At 41.2% G+C, this 22,625-nt stretch overlaps 1 protein-coding gene across 1 annotated transcript in view; it reads left to right on the forward strand.

The window, feature by feature from the left end:
* The window catches only part of stk17a (serine/threonine kinase 17a), a 46,300-nt gene continuing 23,675 nt past the window's right edge, over nt 1–22,625 (forward strand). The window contains exon 1 of the mRNA XM_071530306.1: nt 1–182. Within this exon, the coding sequence (XP_071386407.1) occupies nt 1–182 (182 nt within the window). The remainder of the gene's footprint in view (nt 183–22,625) is intronic.

Genomic DNA, 22,625 nt, shown 5'->3' on the forward strand with positions numbered 1-22,625 from the left:
ATGATCCCTGAATGTCCCCGGGCCGGGGAGACCAGGAGCCGGACTCGGTATCAGCACGGACAGGCTGCCGAACCGAACCAGACCCGCAGCGCCAGCGGCTTGTTGTCCGAAATTAAAACCACCATCAAGAGCGAACCTTTCACCGAGCACTACACCATCATCCCCGGCAAAGAGCTTGGAAGGTAGGACTGGCTGTTGAAGTCACTTAGAGAAAAAGAGTTGTTTGCAGGTGTTACACGCAAATGTAGTCCTACACTCCATTAAAAAATCTGGAAATTAATTTTTGCCTTTCTTATCACGAAATATACATTCCAAGCAGAACAATACTTTAGACTTTTTATGAATCATTAGGCTGTACTGGTAAATTCGGCATACATGCAATCTCCTAAACGGCTCCTGTTTCAATAAAATCTAAACTTTTAGAACGGATTCACACTGCTTTCTAACGTCCACTATCGTGTGTTTCGGTGGAAGACGATTGTGGGAATAACATGCGAACCACAACTAAAAGGCGACATTTGATTGAAATAACTGTTGTTTGAGGGATTATATGTATGCCGAACCTGCCAGTGGAAGCTAATAAATCGTAAAAAAAAGTCTTTACTACTTGTTTTACCCTCTGTGCATCTGCCAATAAGCAAGACAACAGTAAATCACCAAATTTCTGGACGGAATTTGGTCTGACGTTGTTGCCATACACTAGGGAACGGATGATGCTGTGGAGTTGGACTGAAAGTCGCCATTTCGGGGTAATTGCGCATCCTCAAAACACGTTTTCAATTTAGCTTCTCACTAATAACCAGCAGCTGAAATGGTGCTTGTTGTTGTTGTTGTTGTTGTTGTTGTTTACTTGGCAGGGCAGCTCGGTCAGAGTCAGTGTGTGTGGGACTGGCTTTGGAGCTGCTGCACCTGAGGCTGCCTGCCAGATACTGTTGGTGTCCATGCCTGCTTGGTTTTATTGGGTTACAGAGAAACAGGGATGGGGGCCTTGGGATGCATTTCAACAGCAAGGCCACTTTTTTTTTTTCCCCTTGAAGGTGGACACATAGTGTACACTTCTCTCTCTTACTGACTTTAGCTAGTTACCTTTTTCCTCAAGGCAGGTTGAAACACAGTTTGTGTCCTCCAAATTACTGTCTAGTGAGCCAGCATGACTTGGCAGTGGTGATAAATTGCCTTGGCATGCAGTGACTGCCTACAGCTGCCTTGTGAGATTGTATGACCTATCAGATAGCTGTCCACCCAAGTCTATATTTCCAAATGTTTACATATTCCACATTACAGTACCAAGACAAACTCCTCGTGCTTTGGCTCTAATTGTCTTTGGCAATATAGAAGTCATACCCAGTCCATTATTTCATGCCAGGGCTGTGGCTATTCTGTGCCCCTTTCAAGGTTCCTACGCACGTCTGGAAAAGTATTTAAAATAAAAATTGATCATTTCCAGGGCTTGAATAGTTTGGGAATTTGAAAAAAATGTCTGGAAAAGTATGGAAAATGTTGCGGTTCAGGTCCGATACACACATAATTCTAGCTTTTATGTTGTTGTAGAGCCACTTTGAGTCCACAGTTTTTGTTGATGTGAAGAATAATGTTCAGATAGAGGGACGCTCTTATTACCCAGCCGCTGGCAGCATGCATTATATCAAATACAGACCAAAATCAAATCCGGTCAAGAACATAGGGTCTGGGAAAAATATGGAATTTTAACCGTGTAGGAACCCTGACAATCATCTCACATATTCTGATATTTGTCACTGTGAAGAACAATCTTCATCTATACAGTGATATGACCTAGTTAGCAGGGGCAAGATGTCTATCTGCGTAAATCATATTGAACACCAGACAAAATCTTCAAAACAAATCAAGGTCTGGAAAAAGTATGGAATATTTTTAATTGAAAATGTGTAGGAACCCTGCCCTTTTGACCAACTCCCAATGTGTCAGAGGGTTTCTTAATGGTTAATGATTAGAGGAAATGCCCTCCATCCTGTCGGCTCAAGTAATCTGGGAGAAATCCATTGACAAAGTCACAAAGCAAATCCCTTTTTGATTAGAATATGCCTTTACCATGACTAATCAAGTCACCAAGTGACTTCAGCCACGCTGTCACTGTCAATCGGTGCTTTGTCAGCCTGTTTGAAAAAGCAAACAGTATTGTGGCAGTGTGTGTTGACCCATGTACAACCTGGCAGATGCTGATAAGAGTTGCGTTTGGACTTGGCTGACTCAAAGTCGTTTCGGCCAACCGTCTCCTGTTATAGAGCTATAGCGAACTATGTGTGTGAGGCACAAAAGAGGCTGTGTGTGTGTGTGTGTGTGTGTGTGTGCGGCTTTGCATCGTATGACCTGACATTGTGACTGAGATTAGCTGGCAGGACAACATCAAAGGTTGCATTAATCTCCATGTAAACACTGTTCTATAGCATTGTAGCAGACCAGCGGGCATTGACGTAGAATAGAATGGTAAATACATAGGAGTAATTCCATCAATGTAATACAGGGATTAAATATGTTTCCCTATCCTAGTGTGTTTGTTGTAAGAAGGGAAGGCCAATAACTGTGTGGATAGCAGGATTAGACTGATATAAGGGGTCAATATTGGTCTTTTCATTGAAAATCTGATATAGTCCAGTCAGTGTCGTCCACCTCCGATATGATGGAGGTTCCTCCTTCTTTTACTCAACAGTTTCAGTGGAGAGTTTTAGTGTCCCATGATGGCCTAAAAGCTGTTTCAGAGGCTTTTCCACCCTGTTAGGAATACAATTCTGGGGGAAACACTGAAGTTTGGGGATTTTTTTTGGTATGAAAATGGACAAATAAATAAAATAAAACAAAAACAAATAAAATCAATAAGTCAATATTTTTAAATTTGACTATCAACAGCTTCATTCCCGAAAATATCAGTATTGGTATCTGCCTTCAAAAATCCATATCGGTTAAAATCTATTGGATATAATGTATGTCTAGATAAGTGCACCCAAGACCTGCTGGAACAAGGTGGACATGAATCAGGTCCTTATAATCCATGTCAAGTTGGGGTTTTTTTTTGGGGGGGGGGGGGTCAGAGTAACATTTCATTTTGCATCTTGATTCAAACAGATCTAGACCTCTCCCTGCTTGGCTATATAATAAATAAATCCAAAAATAAATAAATGTCAAGCAATTTTCACCCCATTGAGCCTAGTAAGACAATGAATGAATTTGAAAGAAGCACACGAATCAGCCGGAGGGCCTGTTAGTAGCTTTAGGGATTTTCACCAGATGACCTTTCCGTGTGTGTCCAACATCTAGGAGTGTGTGTGTGTGTGTTTTGTGTTTGGCAGTTATGGAGGGGAACACGTGGACGAGGCTCGTCCCTCAGCGTCAAATCCGCTCCCTCAGAAAGTGAGTTTAGAGTGGATGCCTGAGGCCACGCTGGCCGTCTGTCTGAGGTATTTTTAGGGCCAAAAACACCAAGGAAGGCTTTGATGTTTGGTGGGAGTTGGGGAATTGAATCTCTGTCCTCAGACCACCTCTCAGTTCACGTCAAACTCGACATTTCCCGCTAAATTGAATCAGGCTGTGCAAACAATTTATGTGTCGGACCAGAAGCTTGAAGTTTGAGCTCTGACTTCACATGGATTCTCCAGGCATGTACAGTTAACTGGAGTGTCAGTCTAGCTGGAAACACTAGGCTTTGTTTGGTAGCAGCACACTAGCTGTTAAACAGATCTGGCATCAGTGACGTAGTGGTAATTAAAAAGGTGGGTCAACTGTGACCTCCTGTTGGTGATCATCATAAGGCAAACAACCACTAATATAGATAAAGTCAATTCTAATTTCAGGAAAAGCATTAATTTATACTTTTTCCCATAGTATCCTAGGGCTGGGCGATATGGTTGGAATCAATATCGCGATAATCATAAGGATTTTTTTCGATATCGATATATATGACGATATGGCTCACATATAATCAAATTAATGTTCATCATATTGAACCGAATGGTAATGTTTGGTGTGATGTTAAACGAAACTGAAATTTTCACATAATATTCCTACCATACCTCATTTTGTCTGAGTTTCTAAATAAAATTAGCTTGGTCTCATCAGTTCAGACAGCAGAATTGTGCGTCTCGATATCCCAAAATCACCATATCATCATCATCAATATAATCCCACTGAAAGACGATAAATGATAATATTGAATTATCGTCCAGCCCTATAATATCCTATCTTTGTTCAGCTTACAACAGTTTGATACTAAGTTGTATTGTACAAATTTGTATCGTAAAGATTTATGTCAGCCTAAAAAGATGATGAGCGCTAAAAATGTGGGAAAATTTTAGGTGACTTAATCCTGCACTCACATCCTTGAATAGAATAGAATAGAATAGAATAGAATAGAATAGAATAGAATAGAATAGAATAGAATAGAAATCCGTGTCTGACATCAAGCCCACATCTGAATCTGGTCTGGTGATTGTTTTCTCGTCTGCTAACAAGACATTTTATTTTGAAAGTTTCCGAAGCCGTTGGTTGTAGCTTAGTTTTTTCAGCAGGCACATTGTTTTGGTGATTAATCAGTGTAATAGATTAAGGAGTTGCTTATCTTTGGCCACAAAACCTACACCAAGTTCATTCCCTGAGTGACTCTTGGCTAGTTCCCCGGCTAAGCCATCTGAACTCGGCAGTGGAATTCCATTCATGAGGCTTTTTCCAGATTAGAGGCTGGCCATAAGCGAGGCTTTGTCTGTCCAATCACTGCTAGGTACGTCCCACTGCCGGTTTGTTATGAATGTGAGTTTCCAGTTGGAGTATGGAACACCATCAAAATGTATGGAAAAAGATTAGTGCCTGCAGAGAATGTATTTCAATTGCATACATTTGAATTTGTCGTGCTCATACTGATCTTCAAAAAATTCATTTGTTGATTGAATAAATAAATAAATTGGATTTGTAAGACACAATTAGAAAATTGAATGGGATTTTATTGAAATTAACTTTTACCTATAATTTCAAATTTATTTTTCATTTACAATTTTCAAAGTTCTTTTCAAATTGAGCTCTCTGAGGCACACATCCGGGATTTCAGGAAAAAAAAAATACACAAAAATTCAACCAGTAACACCGGAGAGCATACTGGTACTGCTAGTAGCTACTAGTTTTCCCTAGTCACTGTGGCCGAATCTGGACATAAGCTCTCCGAAATGGGTTGAACGATATTGACAAAAAAATCGCTTTAAACGGTGATTCATATCATCACAAGTTTTTCTTGTCAGAATTTTTTAGAACTTTAAAATTGTTAAAGGTTTGGTTTCGTTAAAAAAAAATAGATGGCAGTGTGCAGGATTAAATGAATTTGAGTATGATGAAAGGTTTTCACCAATATTGTACTTGATTCATTGACAGAAGATTACCCAGAGCACTAAAATACTTGCTCTCTTAAATTAATTGCACCTTCTGCGATTTGAAAATTGCAAAAGTTCATATTGCCATTTCGATTTTTTTTTTCTTTTGGTGTAGTATTTTCGATGAATTCCTGACCAAAATGCGACAAGTGAAAGTCCAGAACCAAGACGATGAAAAACAACTAGCTAGTAAAAACTAGTAGTAGTAATATCTGTACACTCCGACATTGTTGGATTGAATCTTTGCTCGTTGCTTTTCCTAAATCCCTGGATGTGAGTCTCTGAGAGCTCAAACTGATTTGAGAAAACTGAATTTGAACTGAGACAGCTGAATTTGAAATGACATTTAAAAGTAAAATTCAATGATAATCACATTCAGAGCTGCAACGATTAATCGATTAATCGATTAGTTGTCAACTATTAAATTAATCGCCAACTATTTTGATAATCGATTAATCGGTTTGAGTAATTTTGTTAAGAAAAATAAGTCAAAATTCTCTGATTCCAGCTTCTTAAATGTGAATATTTTCTGGTTTCTTTCCTCCTCTATGACAGTAAACTGAATATCTTTGGGTTGTGGGCAAAACAAGACATTTGAGGACGTCATCTTGGGCTTTGGGAAACACTGATCCACATTTTTCACCATTTTCTGACATTTTATAGACCAAACAACTAATCGATTAATCGAGAAAATAATCAGCAATGAAAATAATGGTTAGTTGCAGCCCTAATCACGTTCAGTTTCCAATTGTGGCTTCAATGGAATTCAATGTAAGCATGATTATTTATTCATCCACTTGAAATACAGTCTCCATACAGATGTATCTGTCACATGTTATTCTACTCTGTGTGCTCTGCTCATGTTGTTTCTGCAGGCGAAATGCACCGACTGTACAGCTGGGCAGAAAATGGAAGCATGATCATAAGAGAAGCATGTAGAGCATTCTGTCTGTAACATGGCTTTGTAGCAATGCACTGTGCTGTACAGTTGAGTGTGTGTGTGTGTGTGTGTGTGTGTGTGTGTGTTCGCCCCTCGCCCCTCTCCACCCGGTTGCCCTCCCAGCATTCCTGCTCTATGGGTAAACTCCCCCGCCCCTGTGGATTTAACCACAGTTTTTCCTGCCTATTAGGTGGCCCGCTAAGTGTTTTTTTCCGGGCCTATGAAGGGGCACTTTGAACCTCCAACACAAGCCTCGGTTTGTATCTGCCGTGAACACACACGCATTTACAAGACATCACTCCCTTTGATTAATAAAGACGCTTTCCACCCTTCATACCACCTACACTAAAACATATATTGAGAGGAAAGGAAAAGGAAAATGCCCTCTGCTTGTGCTCTGTGTCTTTATTTTCACGCTTTAAATAATAACATTTTCACATAACTAAATGTTTTGCTGCTCTCTTTTTCTGATTGTTGCTGTTTTAAACACCGGGTGTCAGAAAGGTCTTTCTCAGGAAAAAATAGTCCGGCACACAGGAATATGATGCTTTTTATGTTTCTGGCAGCAGCAACAGCAGTTTGTTTGGAATAAGCAGAAGAAGAATAATAGCAACTAGGTAGCAACATCATGGCTGGGAACAGTTTATCTGTTTTTAGTTATGAGGAAAAGAAGGGAACAAAGCAGGAGAAAATGAAATGTCTTAGGTTAAAACAATGGCTTTTAACCTTTAGAGGAACTTCACATAAAGGAGCCAGTAGGGCTGAACAATTAATTTAAATTTTATCGAAATCGCAATATGGCCTACTGCAATTTTCAAATCGCAGGAGGCGCAATATTTGTTAAAGGTGAAATGTGTGTCAAAATACCATTTTAAATGAAATATTGTGGTGCTGCAGAGATGTCCTGGCCTACACATCATCTTCTACAGACTGAAGAAAACATCTCTGTTTGGTACAGATCCCCGCAAAAATGTCCACCAAAAAAATTGCAGCACAAAATAACTTGTGGAACACATTTCCATGGGGGGAATTTTCCTTTTAAACAGTTTCAATATTAAATCCCACCCATCAAATGCCCCAGTAATATTTTAGCTGGGAAAAGTGGAGGTAGGAATTAGAGGGCTGAGGTGTCAGCAGCACAAAAACCCATAGTAAATGATTACTGGAGCCTGGGTTTTACTTACTTAGCATCTATCCTAAATCTTAAATCTTATCTTAAATGAGGCTTTTGGTCTTTATCACATGGGCTTGGTAGAGATATAGAAATCAAGATAGCCTTCAGTGTCCATGGATTAAATATAGCCTGCATCTCTCTCTCTCTCTCTCTCTCCCTCTCTCTCTCCCTCTCTCATACACAATCCACCTCTTTAGGATCTTTCCTATCCTGCTCTAATTAGTAAAAACTAGGCTACCTCTTCAGCTTGCCGTTAGGGGATCTGGCACCGCAATTTTATTTTAACCAGAGTTCACACATGCACACATTGGATCTGGTGGGGGTTTTTTTTTTTGTGTTTTCTTTTTCAACTTTTATTTACCGAGGGAAGTTTCGCAGCTCTGGCATGCTCTTTTTCATCAGCCGTCTGCCTCACATTCATACAGTTACAAATATTCACTACCGGGAATAAACAAGTACAACCACAGTCTTCTACTGTTTTTACAACTTTCTTCACATGCTTGTGGAGTTAAAGGTAATGAGGAACCAGGTAGTTTGTCCAGTGCAGTGCAGTGTGGAATCTGGCTGGTGTTGGCTTATTATTGGTTAGCTATAGGTGTGTTTTTGAAGGCAGATGCAGAATAATCTATAGAATATTGGATTAAATATTCACTAATCTTTAATCAAGAACACACTTCTTTTCCCAACATTTCGTTTAGCAAAGTTTATGAAACAATCAAAATATCAGCTTTTTTGACCAATGCAGAGGCTAAAAGTTCTATCCAGTGTAATCTGTGAACTAAACGACCAAAATTATTATTTTCAAAATGTAAAAAAAAAAAAATCAAATAGACATATGTTATTGTTGAATGAATGTAAGAGTATTTAGCCTTAGAACAATATGATACAAGTTCACGGTGCTGTGCTGTCTAGGCCAGCGGTTCTCACCGTGGGGTCTGGGGACCACCAGGGGTCCTTGAGGGGGTTCCGGGGGGTCCCCAGCAAATTGATGAATTAAAATTAAAATTCACCATTATGAATGTAGAAGAATGACTGTTCTGATCATAGTTTCACTCTTATCTCTCTACCTACAATACAGACAATCATGGAATTTTGGACAAAATCATATCTAACAATAAAAATATTCTCAGATTCGGGTCCAAGAGGGAAAATCTCATCAAATGGGGGTCGGGGGCCCTAATGTGGACTAGATTAGGGGTCCTTGAAATAAAAAAGGTTGAGAATCACTAGTCTAAGCTACTGCTCTATCCATTGATTTCTTAATACATCCATGGACGTCATTGTTCTTTTTACTCTCCAAGTTCAGTGGAGAGTTTTAGTGTCCCATGGTCTAAATGCTGTTTCAGAGATTTTCCCACCCTGAGAAGAGTCACATTTTGGGAGGAGATACACAATACCAAGTTCAGTAGTATTGCAGACCAAACAGTGGTTCTCAGCATCCTGTGTGCCATTCCTCCTAACTGCCACTAGGGGCAGATAGGCTAACAGTGAGTGAGTTACTTTCTGGATCCATGAGGTTTTTTCGCATCAGAAAAAAAAAAAGAAAAAATCCATTATAGTCATACTCAATGTGTTCTATATTTTCCAGTCTGTGTTTGACATGTGAATGAGCCTCTCATGCTTTATTCATCCTCCCCTGCCACAGCATTAATGTGTCTTGTAGTAAGCCTCTTATTATGAATGACCATAATTTGCATGAAAGGGAATATGATTCGTACATGACCGCGGTGGATATCTGAAGGCACAAATAGCAATAGCAATCATAGACATGTGATGTGAAATATTGCGTTTCCCGACTTCTCACAAATTCTTTTTTAAAATGAAAACATAAACCGAGCAGAGATGGAGCTGTGAAGCGATGGAGCCCAGGTTTTCTTACAGTTTTTAGTATCCTGTGTGGTAGATAGGGGGTGGGAGGGTTAAGGTAGGCTCAGGATGGGGGGGTGGGGGGGAGTTAAGGTAATACCCTCCAATACCTTCTCCCTCGACCCGGCAGGCAGAGTGGGTCCCAGATGGCCGGCAGCCAAGCTCCTTTAGTGGCTACGACAATAGTGAAGCAGCCATTGTATTCCATATGGTCAAGAACCAAAGCTTTTTCCATGATGGGACTTAGTGACAAACGCACACACTCGCTTATTAGCCCATATGGTCCCGGGCCGAGCTTCTTTAGTGGTCGCCTGCCCCTTTGGGCAAGGACGTCACACTATGAGCCCGCCTGTTACTGTTTGATGCCGATATCTTTTGGATTGTCTTGTTTTTTTTCGTTTTTTTTAATGACAAGTATTTAATGTCTTTATTCTTGTCAGGGTGGAAAAAATCTCTGAAACTGCATTTAGACCATAAGACACGAATACTCTCCATTGAAATCCAGCATAATAAGAAGAATAATAATATATAAGAAGAAGAAGACATATTCATACATACTTGATTGGAATCTGATGACAATGTCTGATTAGAATCAGTTCAGGTTAAAAGCTCCCCATAGATCAGTGATTCTCAACCTTTTTCATATCAAGGACCCCTAATTTAGTCCACATTAGAGCCACGGACCCCCATTTTATCTCTTGGACCCAAACCTGAGAATATTTTTTATTGTTGGATATGATTTTGTCCAGAATTCCATGACTATCTGTATTGTAGGTAGAGAGAGAACAGTGAAACTATGATCAAAACAGTCATTCTTCTACATTCTATAATTGTGTTAACTTCATGTAAATTAAACAGGACAGAAGTTTAACAAATTCTTCATTTTTCTGGGGACCCCCTGGAACCCCCTCAAGGACCTCTTGTGGTCCCCGGACCCCACGTTGAGAACCGCTGCCCATAGACAACCAGCAGGGTTTTCCCGGCTCACAAAGAGGCTTAGGTGGCCGGCCTGGCTTTGTCATCACAGCTAATTTAACAACCAATTACCTTCTTCTATTCTTAATAAAAAGCACCATATTGGTTAAATATATCAGTGTGACCCTACTGTCCAGTTTCTCCTGGTGTCTTGCAACACCCCCCCATGTTAAAATCAGGCTCCACTGAATCCATGGTGTCAGAATTAGGTTAGAGTGAATGACAAGCCGTAAAGTTCATTGTGGCATCTCTTAGTCTTCTGGCACATTCTGTAACACATTGGTGTCAGAAGGAGTGTAGGGGGGGCGTGCAGAGCTGTTACATCCCTACTGGGCATCAACATGTGTTTTGCCCCCTCTGCATCCTTCTACACTTACCCTAATGTCAGAATTTCCTAGTTGTGGGGCAGTTTTAGTCTCCGATCCCATGGCAAAAGTGTCCCACAACTAAGAAATGATGTCATCTGTCATGCTTTTCAACACTGCTGAACTGTCTACTGTCTAAGCAATGTGAGCAGTGACATTTGATGCATTGTTTAAGTCGGTTGTCAGGTCAGCAGGGATGTCGGGGCTAAGCAGTCTTTGGCCAGGTTGGGTGATATGATCTGAGCCATGTCATCTCTGTAATCACCAGCCTGTTGAGACAAACTGTCAAACTGCCTCTACCATGGCTGAGGCTTGGTGGTCAAGTGCAACTTAAGTGTGTTTTTTTTTTCCAATCACCAGGTTGTATACAGCTCTTTATCTTTGGTGTCTCTTGAAAATGTATGGGTTTCTACTTTTACTTGATGATTTACTATGATTTTGCATATGAACATTGGTAATATGAATTGATGTGAACCCACTTGATATGAATGTGATTTGCTTCATCTGTTGCCCCCAAGCATCGCAAGGTTGCACACCACCATATATTGTGATCAAGATTATTTATCACAATTATTGTCTCGGTCTCAGGAAATACAATTATTTTATTGCACTTTTGCACCTTAATAAGCTATATTGTCCCTTTTTCATTTTTTTTCAGTGCAGTAGCCTATTTGTCCAAGCAGCAGTGGCTAGAAAATCTTGTTTTCACTCTTACTGTCTTGCTCTTGTTTTTACAAAATCCAAATACTAATTTACTAATAATTACTTTGGGTCACAGCTTCAAGAATCCGTACTCGTTTGTGGTCACCTGGTTTAAAACCAAAGTATCTGCAAATGACAGATGATGATCTGCTTTTAGGAACCAAAACATTGTTTTCAGTAGGGCTGGGCGATATGGTTAAAATCAATATCAGGATAATCATATGGATTTTTTTTCGATAACGATATACATCACGATATGGCTCACGGGTGCCTAAATGTCTTTGAGTGACAGATGCATAAGGCAAAAACCAAAAAGGTAGATACTGAGAGAGACATATAATCCCACACTGTCCACACTTACATAATACTTTATTGCAACGTTTCAGTCATAGGACCTTCATCGGGCAAACGTGTGTGTGATGCTTACCTGATGAAGGTCCTATGACCGAAACATTGCAATAAAGTATTATGCAAGTGTAGACAGTGTGCGGTTTTTAAGTAAAATGTGCTTGTTCTCATCAGTTTAGACAGCAGAACTGTATGTCACGATATCCGAAAATCACCATATCGTGACAATATGATTCCACTGAAAGACGATAAATGATAATATTGAATTATCGCCCCAGCTCTAGTTTTCAGGATGTTTCTCTCCAACTTCGGGCCGATCCGTTCTTGTCCACTTGGCTCGTTGGCACATTTTACCAAAGATTGTCTATGTAAGGTTTCTCCGCCTGCTTCTCCATCTTAACTTTAGTTTTGGTCACATGGGTGCACGTTGCGCATTCAAAGGTTGTGATTGGCCACGCATAATGGAAGCGCTTGATACACCACACCAGGAATTTAAGGGGAATTGAAAATCTAATAAACGCTTGAAAATCACTGAATTACATAATTATCAATCATGGAAACATAAAATCGCGATATACGATTGTTTACAATTCATTTTGCAGCTCTAGACTAAAGCATTTTTTCTGTCATAAAATACATGCTACTTAAAAATACCCTCGCTGTCGAGTGTGACCTCATTCTTTTGAATAGATCTTTGATACCAGGGTAACACACTGCCTGGTCTGAGCACAGTGACCCATCTACAACCCACGCCTGGCTCTCCACTGTCCACAGCAACTCACACCTTCACTTATCTATGTGTCTACACAGCATTTTGAGCAAATCAGATCAGTTGTCTTTTGATGTAATACCATCATTCCTTTCTATTTATTTATATTTGCTGTGCCCTCCTCTCCTTGTCCAGAATCTGCGCTTCAGAACGGCCAGTTGTGTACGTACAGTATATCGAGTTAAACTGAGAATACTGACAGGTGAGATCAGTCATCATAGCTTTAGCAAAGGCATGTTCTCCTTTCCTAACTGTACAGTCTGTTCTCTAACTATATAGTCCATCTATTGTAGACATAGATGGACTAACAATTCCCTGCTAAAGGTGAATTTCTTTGTCCCTACTAAGTTTCAGGGACTCCGGGTTGCACACAAGTTTATGCTGAGTTACTTTTGTGGGTGTCTGTGTGCATCCGGGTTGGCCGATTCGGACAAATACATCGGGGATCGAGGGTGCGGCTGAACCCAGTGCCGCCGGAAAGTCCCTTGCTGTTTTCTGGCCGACATAAATGACCTTGATGTTTGGTCATTTAAAATGTAGCCTAGTGCAAGGCACACGGACGGGGAAGCAGATGCTCAAGTTGATTTAAAATGTATTTAGAGCCAGAGTTTTCCTCAGGGTGCTTTGTGCCACCACTTCCTACTGGGAATGTAGTTTTTTTTCTTGACTGCCAGGACTTGTACCATAATTTTAAAACGTAAAAATGCCCCTACCATGCCTACACCATGCACACTGGTTAGCCTACTTGTGATTGGCAATATATGCGAAGACGATTGGTTGACAAGAGGATGTACACCGTCACCCGACTCAAGTGTGCATGCGCCGCAGGGAGTCTGTTGATGTAAAGCCCAGAGAGCATGTCCATTCAGCTCTTGGCATGGCAGCAGCAGCGTTTGGCCCCGAGCCAGCAGGCATCTTTATTACATTAAATCTATCTAGGGTTGCCTGGACGGCTGCCATAGGTCCCAGCTATGTGTCTGAAAACACCGGCCTGGCCCGGCGGACAAGCCACAGGGGTAAAGGATGAGGGATCCACTGATATGGGTTTCTCAAAGGCTGATACAGATACTTTTGGATTGAAGCTGTTGATAACTATTTTGTGCCGGTATTCAATATCCTTACAATTGCCCATTTTGATGTCAAAACATTCTTTTCATTGGATACTAAAATTCTCCATTGAAATCCAGAATAACGGTAATTACATTCATGCATACTTGTTTGTATTCTGGTTAAAATGTTGCATTAGAATCAGTTCAGGTTAAGGTCTTCCCATAGACCAGTGACTCTCAACCTTTTTCATATCAAGGACCCCTCATTCAGTCCACATTAGGGCCACGGACCCCCATTTGATGAGATTTTGTCCCTCAGACCCAAATCTGAGAATATAATCTTTATTGTTTGATATGATTTTGCCCAGAATTCCATGACTATCTGTATTGTAGGTAGAGAGATAACAGCTATGATCAAAACAGTCATTCTTCTGCATTCTCTAATGTGTTAACTTCTTGTAAATGAAATAATGCTTAAGTTTAACAACTCATCAGTTTGCTGGGGACCCCCTGGAACCCCCTCAAGGACCCCTGGACCCCACATTGAGAACCACTGCCATAGACAACCAGTGTAGTATTGATCAATTCTACAATAAATATGTAATCAATCAAACTGCATCATAATCATCATATCAGAGGTGGACGACACTGAATGGACCAAGTACGATTTTGATCTCTATTTTGATCTAACCCTTGCCAGGACACAGAGGGCATGACAGATCATTGTGGGAGTTTTTCAGCCAACAAGCAGCAAGAAAAGCTGTTACAACAGAACAGAGTCACTGGAGCTCAAGTTCATTGCAGGGCAGATGCTTGCCAACACCGAGCTTGAACCCCGTCAGAACGATATTGGTCTGAGTTAGGCTATCTATCTAAGAGTGAGAGAGAACGTTTTTAAAATCCCCATCTCACATCTGATAATTTTCTTCTTTTGTCACAGTCAGTTTATCAATTCTTGGCCATTCATCATTGTCGAGTCAGAATTAACCAATATATCACTGGGCCAGTGGTTACAACTGTGGGGCCAGTGTGTCAAGCCCTCTATTAGATTTTATGTATTAAAACATTAATCAGTATATTAATGCACACAGAGCACAACTGTTAGGGTCTCTGCTGCAGCCTGGCTGTAGGCTGGAAACTCCCACATCCATCAAAATCAAACCCCTTGATTTTATCCCAGAAATGTCCTTAATTTCTCATTACATAAACATTAATTATTCATTAAAAATAACATAGTTTTAAAAAAGTAAGGTTAGTGTCATGGATTTTTAAGGGATTTATTCATGGGTTGCTTCGTGGAGACAATTTAAGGGATTTTTTATGCCTTTTGTGCAGGTTTACAAGGTTATTAATGAGTTATTAATGGAAAGTTCCTGTCTCCCTGAATTTTACATTAAATTAGAAAGTAAGCAGTCAAACATTAAGGGGTGTTTAAGGTGGTTTTGATGGGGTCTCCTCCATTAATTACCCACCAATAACACCTTAACTCATTTTAAGCTGATTTTGCATGAATTAAGGGGTGAATTAATGTAAATGTAAGGTTATTTTAAGGGACTACTGGTTCGTAGAGCATCCAGTAGACCGCTCCTTTGCATGCACATATACATACGCATACGCACACAGACCCACAGACACACACACACACATACATGCACACGTATGCACAAAAGCCATCTCTTTCAGGGTGTAGCCTGTGAATGAGGTTGTTGGCTTTGGAAATGTGCTGACTCGGCTGTAGAAAAGGCTGTGGTGCCCCTGTATGGTTTTTAAAGAGCAGACTCGGACTCCCAAACCGAGCGGCATCTATCTGCCGTTCCCAAGTCCGACCGCACCCAGAGAACGGAAGGATCTTCAAGGGGGTCTTTGGTTAGGCTAGTGGCTCTAAATTGATCCTTGATACCGCAAAGAACTCTCTGATTTGTTCAAATAAAAAGTGAAAATGAGCTGAGCTTAGATGTTTCTCTGAGGGTGAAATGACAAATGTTTGTCTGATTCCTGATATTTGAATGACGCACACCCTGTCACTCAACAGTAGGACATACTGAACTAGCCTTTTTACTTACTCTTCCGGTTGGAGTGTGACGTAATAGAAATATGACGAATATGATGAATATATGTGAATAAGGTCAATTAAAAGTATTTTGAACCCTGCTGTCAGTATGTTATCTTGAAAAAATTGTAAAAAATCTAGCTTTCTGTCAATAGTTGTGTTCTATTTGGATAGGAACTATTTTTTCTCAAAGACACACTACCTTCTAAGCCGGTGTAAGCGTCCACGAGAGCCAGAAGCATCCAAAAATAACAGAGTTTTTTTTACAATTTTTTGTGTTTTGCAAAACAACGTTATCATAGTTTTCAAAGACTTTGGCGTATGCCCCTAGGTTTATATTGCAGTAGAGTAGGAGGGGGCCACCCGGTGTTACTGGGCGGGTGGAGCAGGCAGCTAGTGAAGTTATGGTTTCTAGTAATAGGGATCATGACATTTGACATGATCACATGATGACATTTGGGCCCAGAGTTCAAAATACTGAACTATTCCTTTAAATATAGGCCTGCAGCAATCTCTTTCTCTTTATCCCTGTCCATCTGCTTTTCTCAGTGTTATCATTAGCGAGTTAGTATTGTAACAAGGGGTTCCACTGGCAGGGCCGGACTAACCAACCACAGGGCCCCTGGGCACACATGTCCAGTTGGGCCCCCCACCTCTCGGTATGCACAAACAATACAAACGTAAACCTTTTACAGGTTCAAAGTAATCTGAAACTCAGCTTTAGCTATTCCAAACTGCCATTCCTTCTATCTAGAGCCCATTCAATTTGAGAGTGGTAACATTCGTCCAACCCCAAGGCAAGCTTTAGTTCCTAGTTTTAGGTGGTGGGACTTCCCTTTGTTTACATTTGGATTGCCGGTTGTGGCTTTAAGGAGGCGAGGTGATAGGTGGTGAGAATAAAGGACCAAAAAAAAAGTTAAATGTTGAAATTTATTGAAAAGGTTTGACTGTCTGTACCTAGACCCCCCCTGCCCCACCAGTATATTATTAGTGCTCTGCATCTTAGCTGGATGATACTCACTAAATGCACTGCTCATAAAGAAAAAGGAGACTTACAGGGAATTCTTCACGCAAATTATTTTTGCAATTATTTCCTATCAGACATTGTTGGACAAAATGGACTACTTGCCCCCCCCCCCCCCCCCCCCGATGCACAAATTGATGGACATATCTCTGCATATCTCAAAGATATCAGTGCTTGGATGTCTGTGCACCACCTCAAGCTCAATCTTGAAAAGACGGAGCTACTCTTCCTTCCAGGGAAAGATTGCCCTCTCACAGACCTCTCCATCTCCATTGACAAACACCACTGTGTTACCCTCTCAGACTGCCAAGAACCTCGGAGTGATCCTGGAAATCCAGCTGTCCTACTCTGCCTACATTGCAGCGACAACCCACTCCGTTATCCCTCTACAACATCCGCAAAATTTGACCATTCCTTACGAGGGAAGTGGCACAACTCCTGGTCCAGGCACTCCTCATCTCCCGCCTGGACTACTGCAACGTTCTTCTGGCCGGGCTACCTGCCTCTGCCATCAGACCTTTACAGCGCGTGTTCAACCAACCAAAATTCTCTCACGTCACTCCCCTCTTCCGGTCGCTTCACTGGCTTCCCATCTCTGCACGCATCAAATTCAAGACACTGGTACTCGCCTACAGGGCATTACATCAGACTGCCCCCCCCTATCTGCAATCTCTGGTCAGGTTCCAAACCTCGCCTCGTTCCCTCCGCTCCTCTACCCTTGCAGGTCGCCTCACCCCTCCATCGCTACGTGGGCTCAGAAGTCGCTCATCCCGGTCAGGACTCTTCTCATCCCTGGCGCCACAATGGTGGAACGAGCTCCCCCCTTCTGTCAGAACGGCCGAATCACTGTCCATCTTTCGGCGGAGACTAAAGACACATCTCTTCAGGTTACACGTGGACCCTTCTTGAACTAACCTATCTTCTTACCCTTCTTAAACTTTAAAGAAAAAAAAAATGTCAACAAATGCTACTTATTCCTATTAAAAGTCTCACAAAATTAAGTTAATTTTGATAGTTTGGACCGGGTGGCGTTGCGGCTAGCGAATGAAGCTAGCCTGCCAGCCGCTCCAAAGGTGCGGTCTGGCAGTTAGTGATGACGGTTCGTTGAAGAGGTGCTGGTTGGTAGGAACAGACGCGGTTCGCCTCCCGCTGAAGCTAGCCTGCCAGCCAGGGGCCTACAAAAAGGTGGTCTGGCAGTCCTGATTGAGGTGCGGTTCGCGTCCCGCTGAAGCCAACCTGCCAGCCGCTCCAAAGGTGCGGTCTGGCAGTTAGCGATGGCGGGTCGTTGAAGAGCTGGTGGTTGGTACAAAGAAACGCAAACCCGTCACCCAGTCCAAACTATCAAAATTAACAAAAAAAAAACAAAAACTAATAAATCTAGGTTCACCAGCTACTTTTCCTGAATTTCCCCAAGGGCATTAATGCTATCTTATCTTATCTTATAGGTTTGTAGGCCCTTGTCAAAGTCTACAGTAAGAGCTTTACTAGGGGCTCCAGGGAATGTGCTGGGTACTGCTGCTGCAGCAGTACTTTTAAGCCAGATGGTAGTAGTCATAGCGGCAAGCAACAACACTGCTGCTACTACTACAGCTGCTGCAGCAGTATAGGCCTAGTAGTGGTAGTTCCAGTAGTTCTCATTACAGATATCTGAAATATTTTAAAGTAGCCTTTTGGCTAGTCATAATGTAATGAGAGATATTGTAAATTAGCATTTAAGATATCTCTCATTACTTTATGACCAACCGAAATGCTAATTTAAGATATCTCTAATTACATTATGACTAGTCAAAACGCTAATGTAAGATATCTCTAGTTACATTATGTCTAGCTAAAATGCTAAATTAAGGTATCTTTTATTACATTATGACTAGTCAAAACGCTAATTTAAGATATCTCTAGTTACATTATGTCTAGCTAAAATGCTAATTCAAGATATCTTTTATTACATTATGACTAGTCAAAATGCTAGAGGTATCGAACACAAGGCAGAGTCCAGTTTGGGATATGATTGGCATGCTTGTTGATTGATGACATGTGGTTTCGATAGTGAATGTCCCGTATCACAAACAAACTCAATGAGATTGAAAATGAGATCCATTTTGTTTTGTATTGCCCACATTAACACGATTTAAGAATGAGACTGTTTAATAAAGTGGAGCCTGGTCATGAAATTTCTGGTAATCATGGAATTTAGAGAGGTGGATTGGAGACAGGGAAAGTCAGGGAACATCAGTGAATTTTACAAATGTGTCAGTTGGAAGTAGTGGAAACCAGACTTTAGAAAAGTGTTAACAAACCAGAAAGGAAGAACATCTCACATTGAATGGAAGCACTCTGACTTCGTTCTGGAACGTCATGGAATTTGCATAAGAGCCATGGTGGGAACCCTGTGTAACGCAGTTCTAGCCTCAAATCAAAGACTTATGTCTTGGCTGGTCTTTAGGGTATTGGAGGAAAGGGTTGACGGCCGCTGGTTGGCTGGTTTTTAGATTTCTTCCTCTTTTTTCTCTCTCTGCTTTTCATTTTCGTCTTCAGAGTTAGAGATCTGCTAGAGGCTTGTCATTAAAGAGATTCCAATAGAAAGCCAATAGCCAATAGAAAGTTCAGCATGTTCCTATTTGCCCCTGGACTGGACCACACACACACACACACACACACACACACACACACACACACACACACACACACACACACACACCCTCATCACAGAACTGTACCACACTCTCTTGCAACACAATGTACAGATTAGCAAGCAATTAGCTTGGCCTCTCCTCCCCTCTTTTCTCCTCCTCTTCCTCTCCTCCCCTCTTTCCTTCTCTTCCTCTCGTCTCTTCCTCTCCTTTCCTCCTCCTCTTTCTCTCTTTTTCTTCCTCTGCCTCTTCCTCCTCCTCTCCTTATACCACTCACTCATATAATTCAATTCAGTTCATTTTTATTTTTTTTGATGAGTTCATAACTGTAAGCATTCTCTGGCTCTGTGTTTTACTAGCAGCCCTCCTCACCAGCACCACTTACTCCACTACAGTATTAGGGCATGATTAGGGTTTGAAGGGGTGAATGAAGGATTGAAAGAGTGAAAGGAGGAATGCCAGAGCCACCCAGTCAAGTGGATGGGAAAGCCTCTTAGAGCGTTTGGATCTGAGCCGGCTTCAAAGTAGCCAGTATACCAGGAAGGACTGGCACTGCAGCAACAACAGTCTCCTCCGAAGCACTCTGATGGAGATCCAAGGCTCGAGTGAACGCAGTGAATGTTATGAATGCGAGGGATTAGGTCAGCCGCTGAGTTTCAAAGTAGCCCAGAGTCACAAGACGAGACTCTCAACGACAATGCGTTTTCATGTTTCCCCACAGTGAAATCAGGGGGGCGAAGGGGTGGGCGGTGCCGGTTGTTAAAGACCCTATAGACAACTTTTTTGCTTTAACTTATCATTATGAAGTTGATTGCACAGTGTAATGGCTATAGAATAATGACACCATCTGCGTTTAGATTGATTCCCTATAAGCCTCGCTTTCACTATGCAATTCTGCCACCGAGTACGATCTCCCGGGAGAACGAAGGCTCGACTTACGACACAAAGGACGTGCGTCATCCATTGCGCAACCAAAAGAGGAATAGGATAGGTTTTCCTCTGCCTTACTCTGCCTTTATCATAGCACTGAGATCGGGGTTTCTAGTTCAAATTGGGATTCTTCCCCTGGACAATCAGTGTAGTATTGATTAATTCTACAATAAATATGTAATCAGTGAAACTATCATATCCATCATGTCAGAGGTGAATGACACTGACTGTCCGATATCTGATTTTTAATAGAATTTAAACTAATTTTGGCTCCATATAAAAGTTGAATCCTACAGGACACCGTTGACAGCCATAGCTTTTAGACTGCACACACACACATACAAACCTTTGAATATGTTACGTCAATACTCTATCACTTGCTCTCACACACTTTTGATTGCGCACACACACATGGCCGTACACCTGGTGGTTGTTGGCAGTGTCCATATGTGTGTCAAAGGTGAGGCAAAAGGTAATTATCTAGCTAATGAGATTGAAGGGAATGAGTTTAAGTGGTCTACGTCACTCCGTCACTCTTTCTGGTCTGTCATTCTTTCTAGTCCGTCACTCTTTCTGGTCTATGGTGCAGTTTGATTGATTACATATATGTGGAATTGATCAAATCAATACTATAATGGTAGTCTAATTGAATTCCGTGACCTGAATTGATTCCAATGAGACATTTTGATCAAATGCCATAAGTATGCCTTAATACAATAACTTTACTTGTAGAGCAGCTTTTCAAAAACAAAGTTTTAAAGACATTACATAAAAAAAGATATTGAGAGTTAAAGAGAATTCCATGAAATATTTCAATAATGAATTACTCAAAAAAAGAACAAAGCATTAAGAGTCTAGGAGTTATAACAGACAGCAATAAAAAAAAAAAAGGTTTTAAGAAGAGATTTAAAAGACTAAACGGACTTAGCTAGACCAAAACCCATATTGGTCAAACCCAAGAACCTAGTTTCAGTTATTTTTGTGGACAGATATATTTCTGTGCATAGGAAAAAAATACAGAACTTGCAGATGTGGTCATGTGCATTTACTAGCTGTTGACCAGAAATTTCAGATGCAGGAACCAAATGTACAGATAAAGTGATAATGTGTCAGGACCACGTGCACTGATGTCTGATCTCATATTATTTCTAAATGGCGGTGGCATTCGTAGCTCCCAGCTCCTTCTGCCCCATGACTCTCACATGAGGCCAGCTGAGGATGAAGCAGCCCAGTCCAGGCCTCCAGGCCCCAGCACTGCTCTTCATGCTGTGTACTCTCCGATAGAAGGCCTTTATGGCTTCTACAGACCGTTTATTCATGGGGTTTTTATCAGCGATCGGACATGTTCTGTTCTAGCCCTTGACCGTGCTCATAGTTTCTTGATGGATGAATTTGTCTCAGCCTAGATGTCCCTTTTGCCCCCATTTTGCAGGCCAGTTTGTTCAAGTGGCAATGAGTAAGGTTTTACTGTCCAATGAATGTTCATCCCTTGCTTCTGCCACTGTGTATCAATTTCCACACATCCACATTGTTTTTCTAAAAATATTTTCTAGGAGTCCAAAAAAAGAAAGAACAAATAAACATCTGAGGGGAGAAGTGACCATGGTTTCTGTGAGGGATCGGATTGGGAAAAGTAACCTCTACCATATATGAGAGAGAGAGAAAGGAGAGAGAGAGCAAGAGAGAGAGAGAGACTGACCCATCAGAGCACTGATATGCAATAAAATGTTCTTTGTGTTCTTTCCAATTTGTTGTAAATGGTCAGATTTAGATAAAATAAGTTGAAGACATTTTATTTTTTATTGAAATTTACTCCGTTTACGATGTCATAAACACAATCTGAATCAACAAGTAACTCTCAATTCTTTTTCATGTTTTATTGAAGACTTTTTTTTAAGCATTCAAAGCCTGGGCTGGAAAAAAAGTATGTGAACTTTTAAAACTTAAAACGGACTTCTGTTAAAGGGGGTAATCGGAGTCGGGTCAATGTGATGACATTCAGATATGGGTTGGAGATGCCCAGCCCTATCAAAAAAAAAAGCCACTAATTTGGTTACCAACAGAGTCTGCTCTTCACAACAGAGATCTGTTGAAGTGAAACATGCCCGGAGAGATTTCAAGAGATTCCAGAGAAGTCTCAGAAGAAGGGTTGTTGAAGCTCATGAGGCTGGAAAGGGCTATAAAAGCATCTCTAAATATAGACTTGGGCCTCCATCAGTCGACAGTCAGGCAGATAAATGGAACAAATGGAACAAATTCAGCACTGTTGCTGCTCTCCCTAGGAGTGGGCGCTCTGCAAAGATCACTGCCACACAAATCTCAAGGAGGCGACAAAGAACTCTAGGGCATCAGCTCAGGCTCTGCAGGAATCTCTCGCACTTGCTAATGTCTGTTTTCATGAGTTCACAATAAG

This window comes from Centroberyx affinis, unplaced genomic scaffold, assembly GCF_046629955.1.
Source record: "Centroberyx affinis isolate AG114_WGS23_722 - 3 ecotype Tasmania unplaced genomic scaffold, CSIRO-AGI_Caff_v1 ptg001911l_1, whole genome shotgun sequence".
In the NCBI taxonomy this organism is placed as follows: Eukaryota; Metazoa; Chordata; class Actinopteri; order Beryciformes; family Berycidae; genus Centroberyx; species Centroberyx affinis.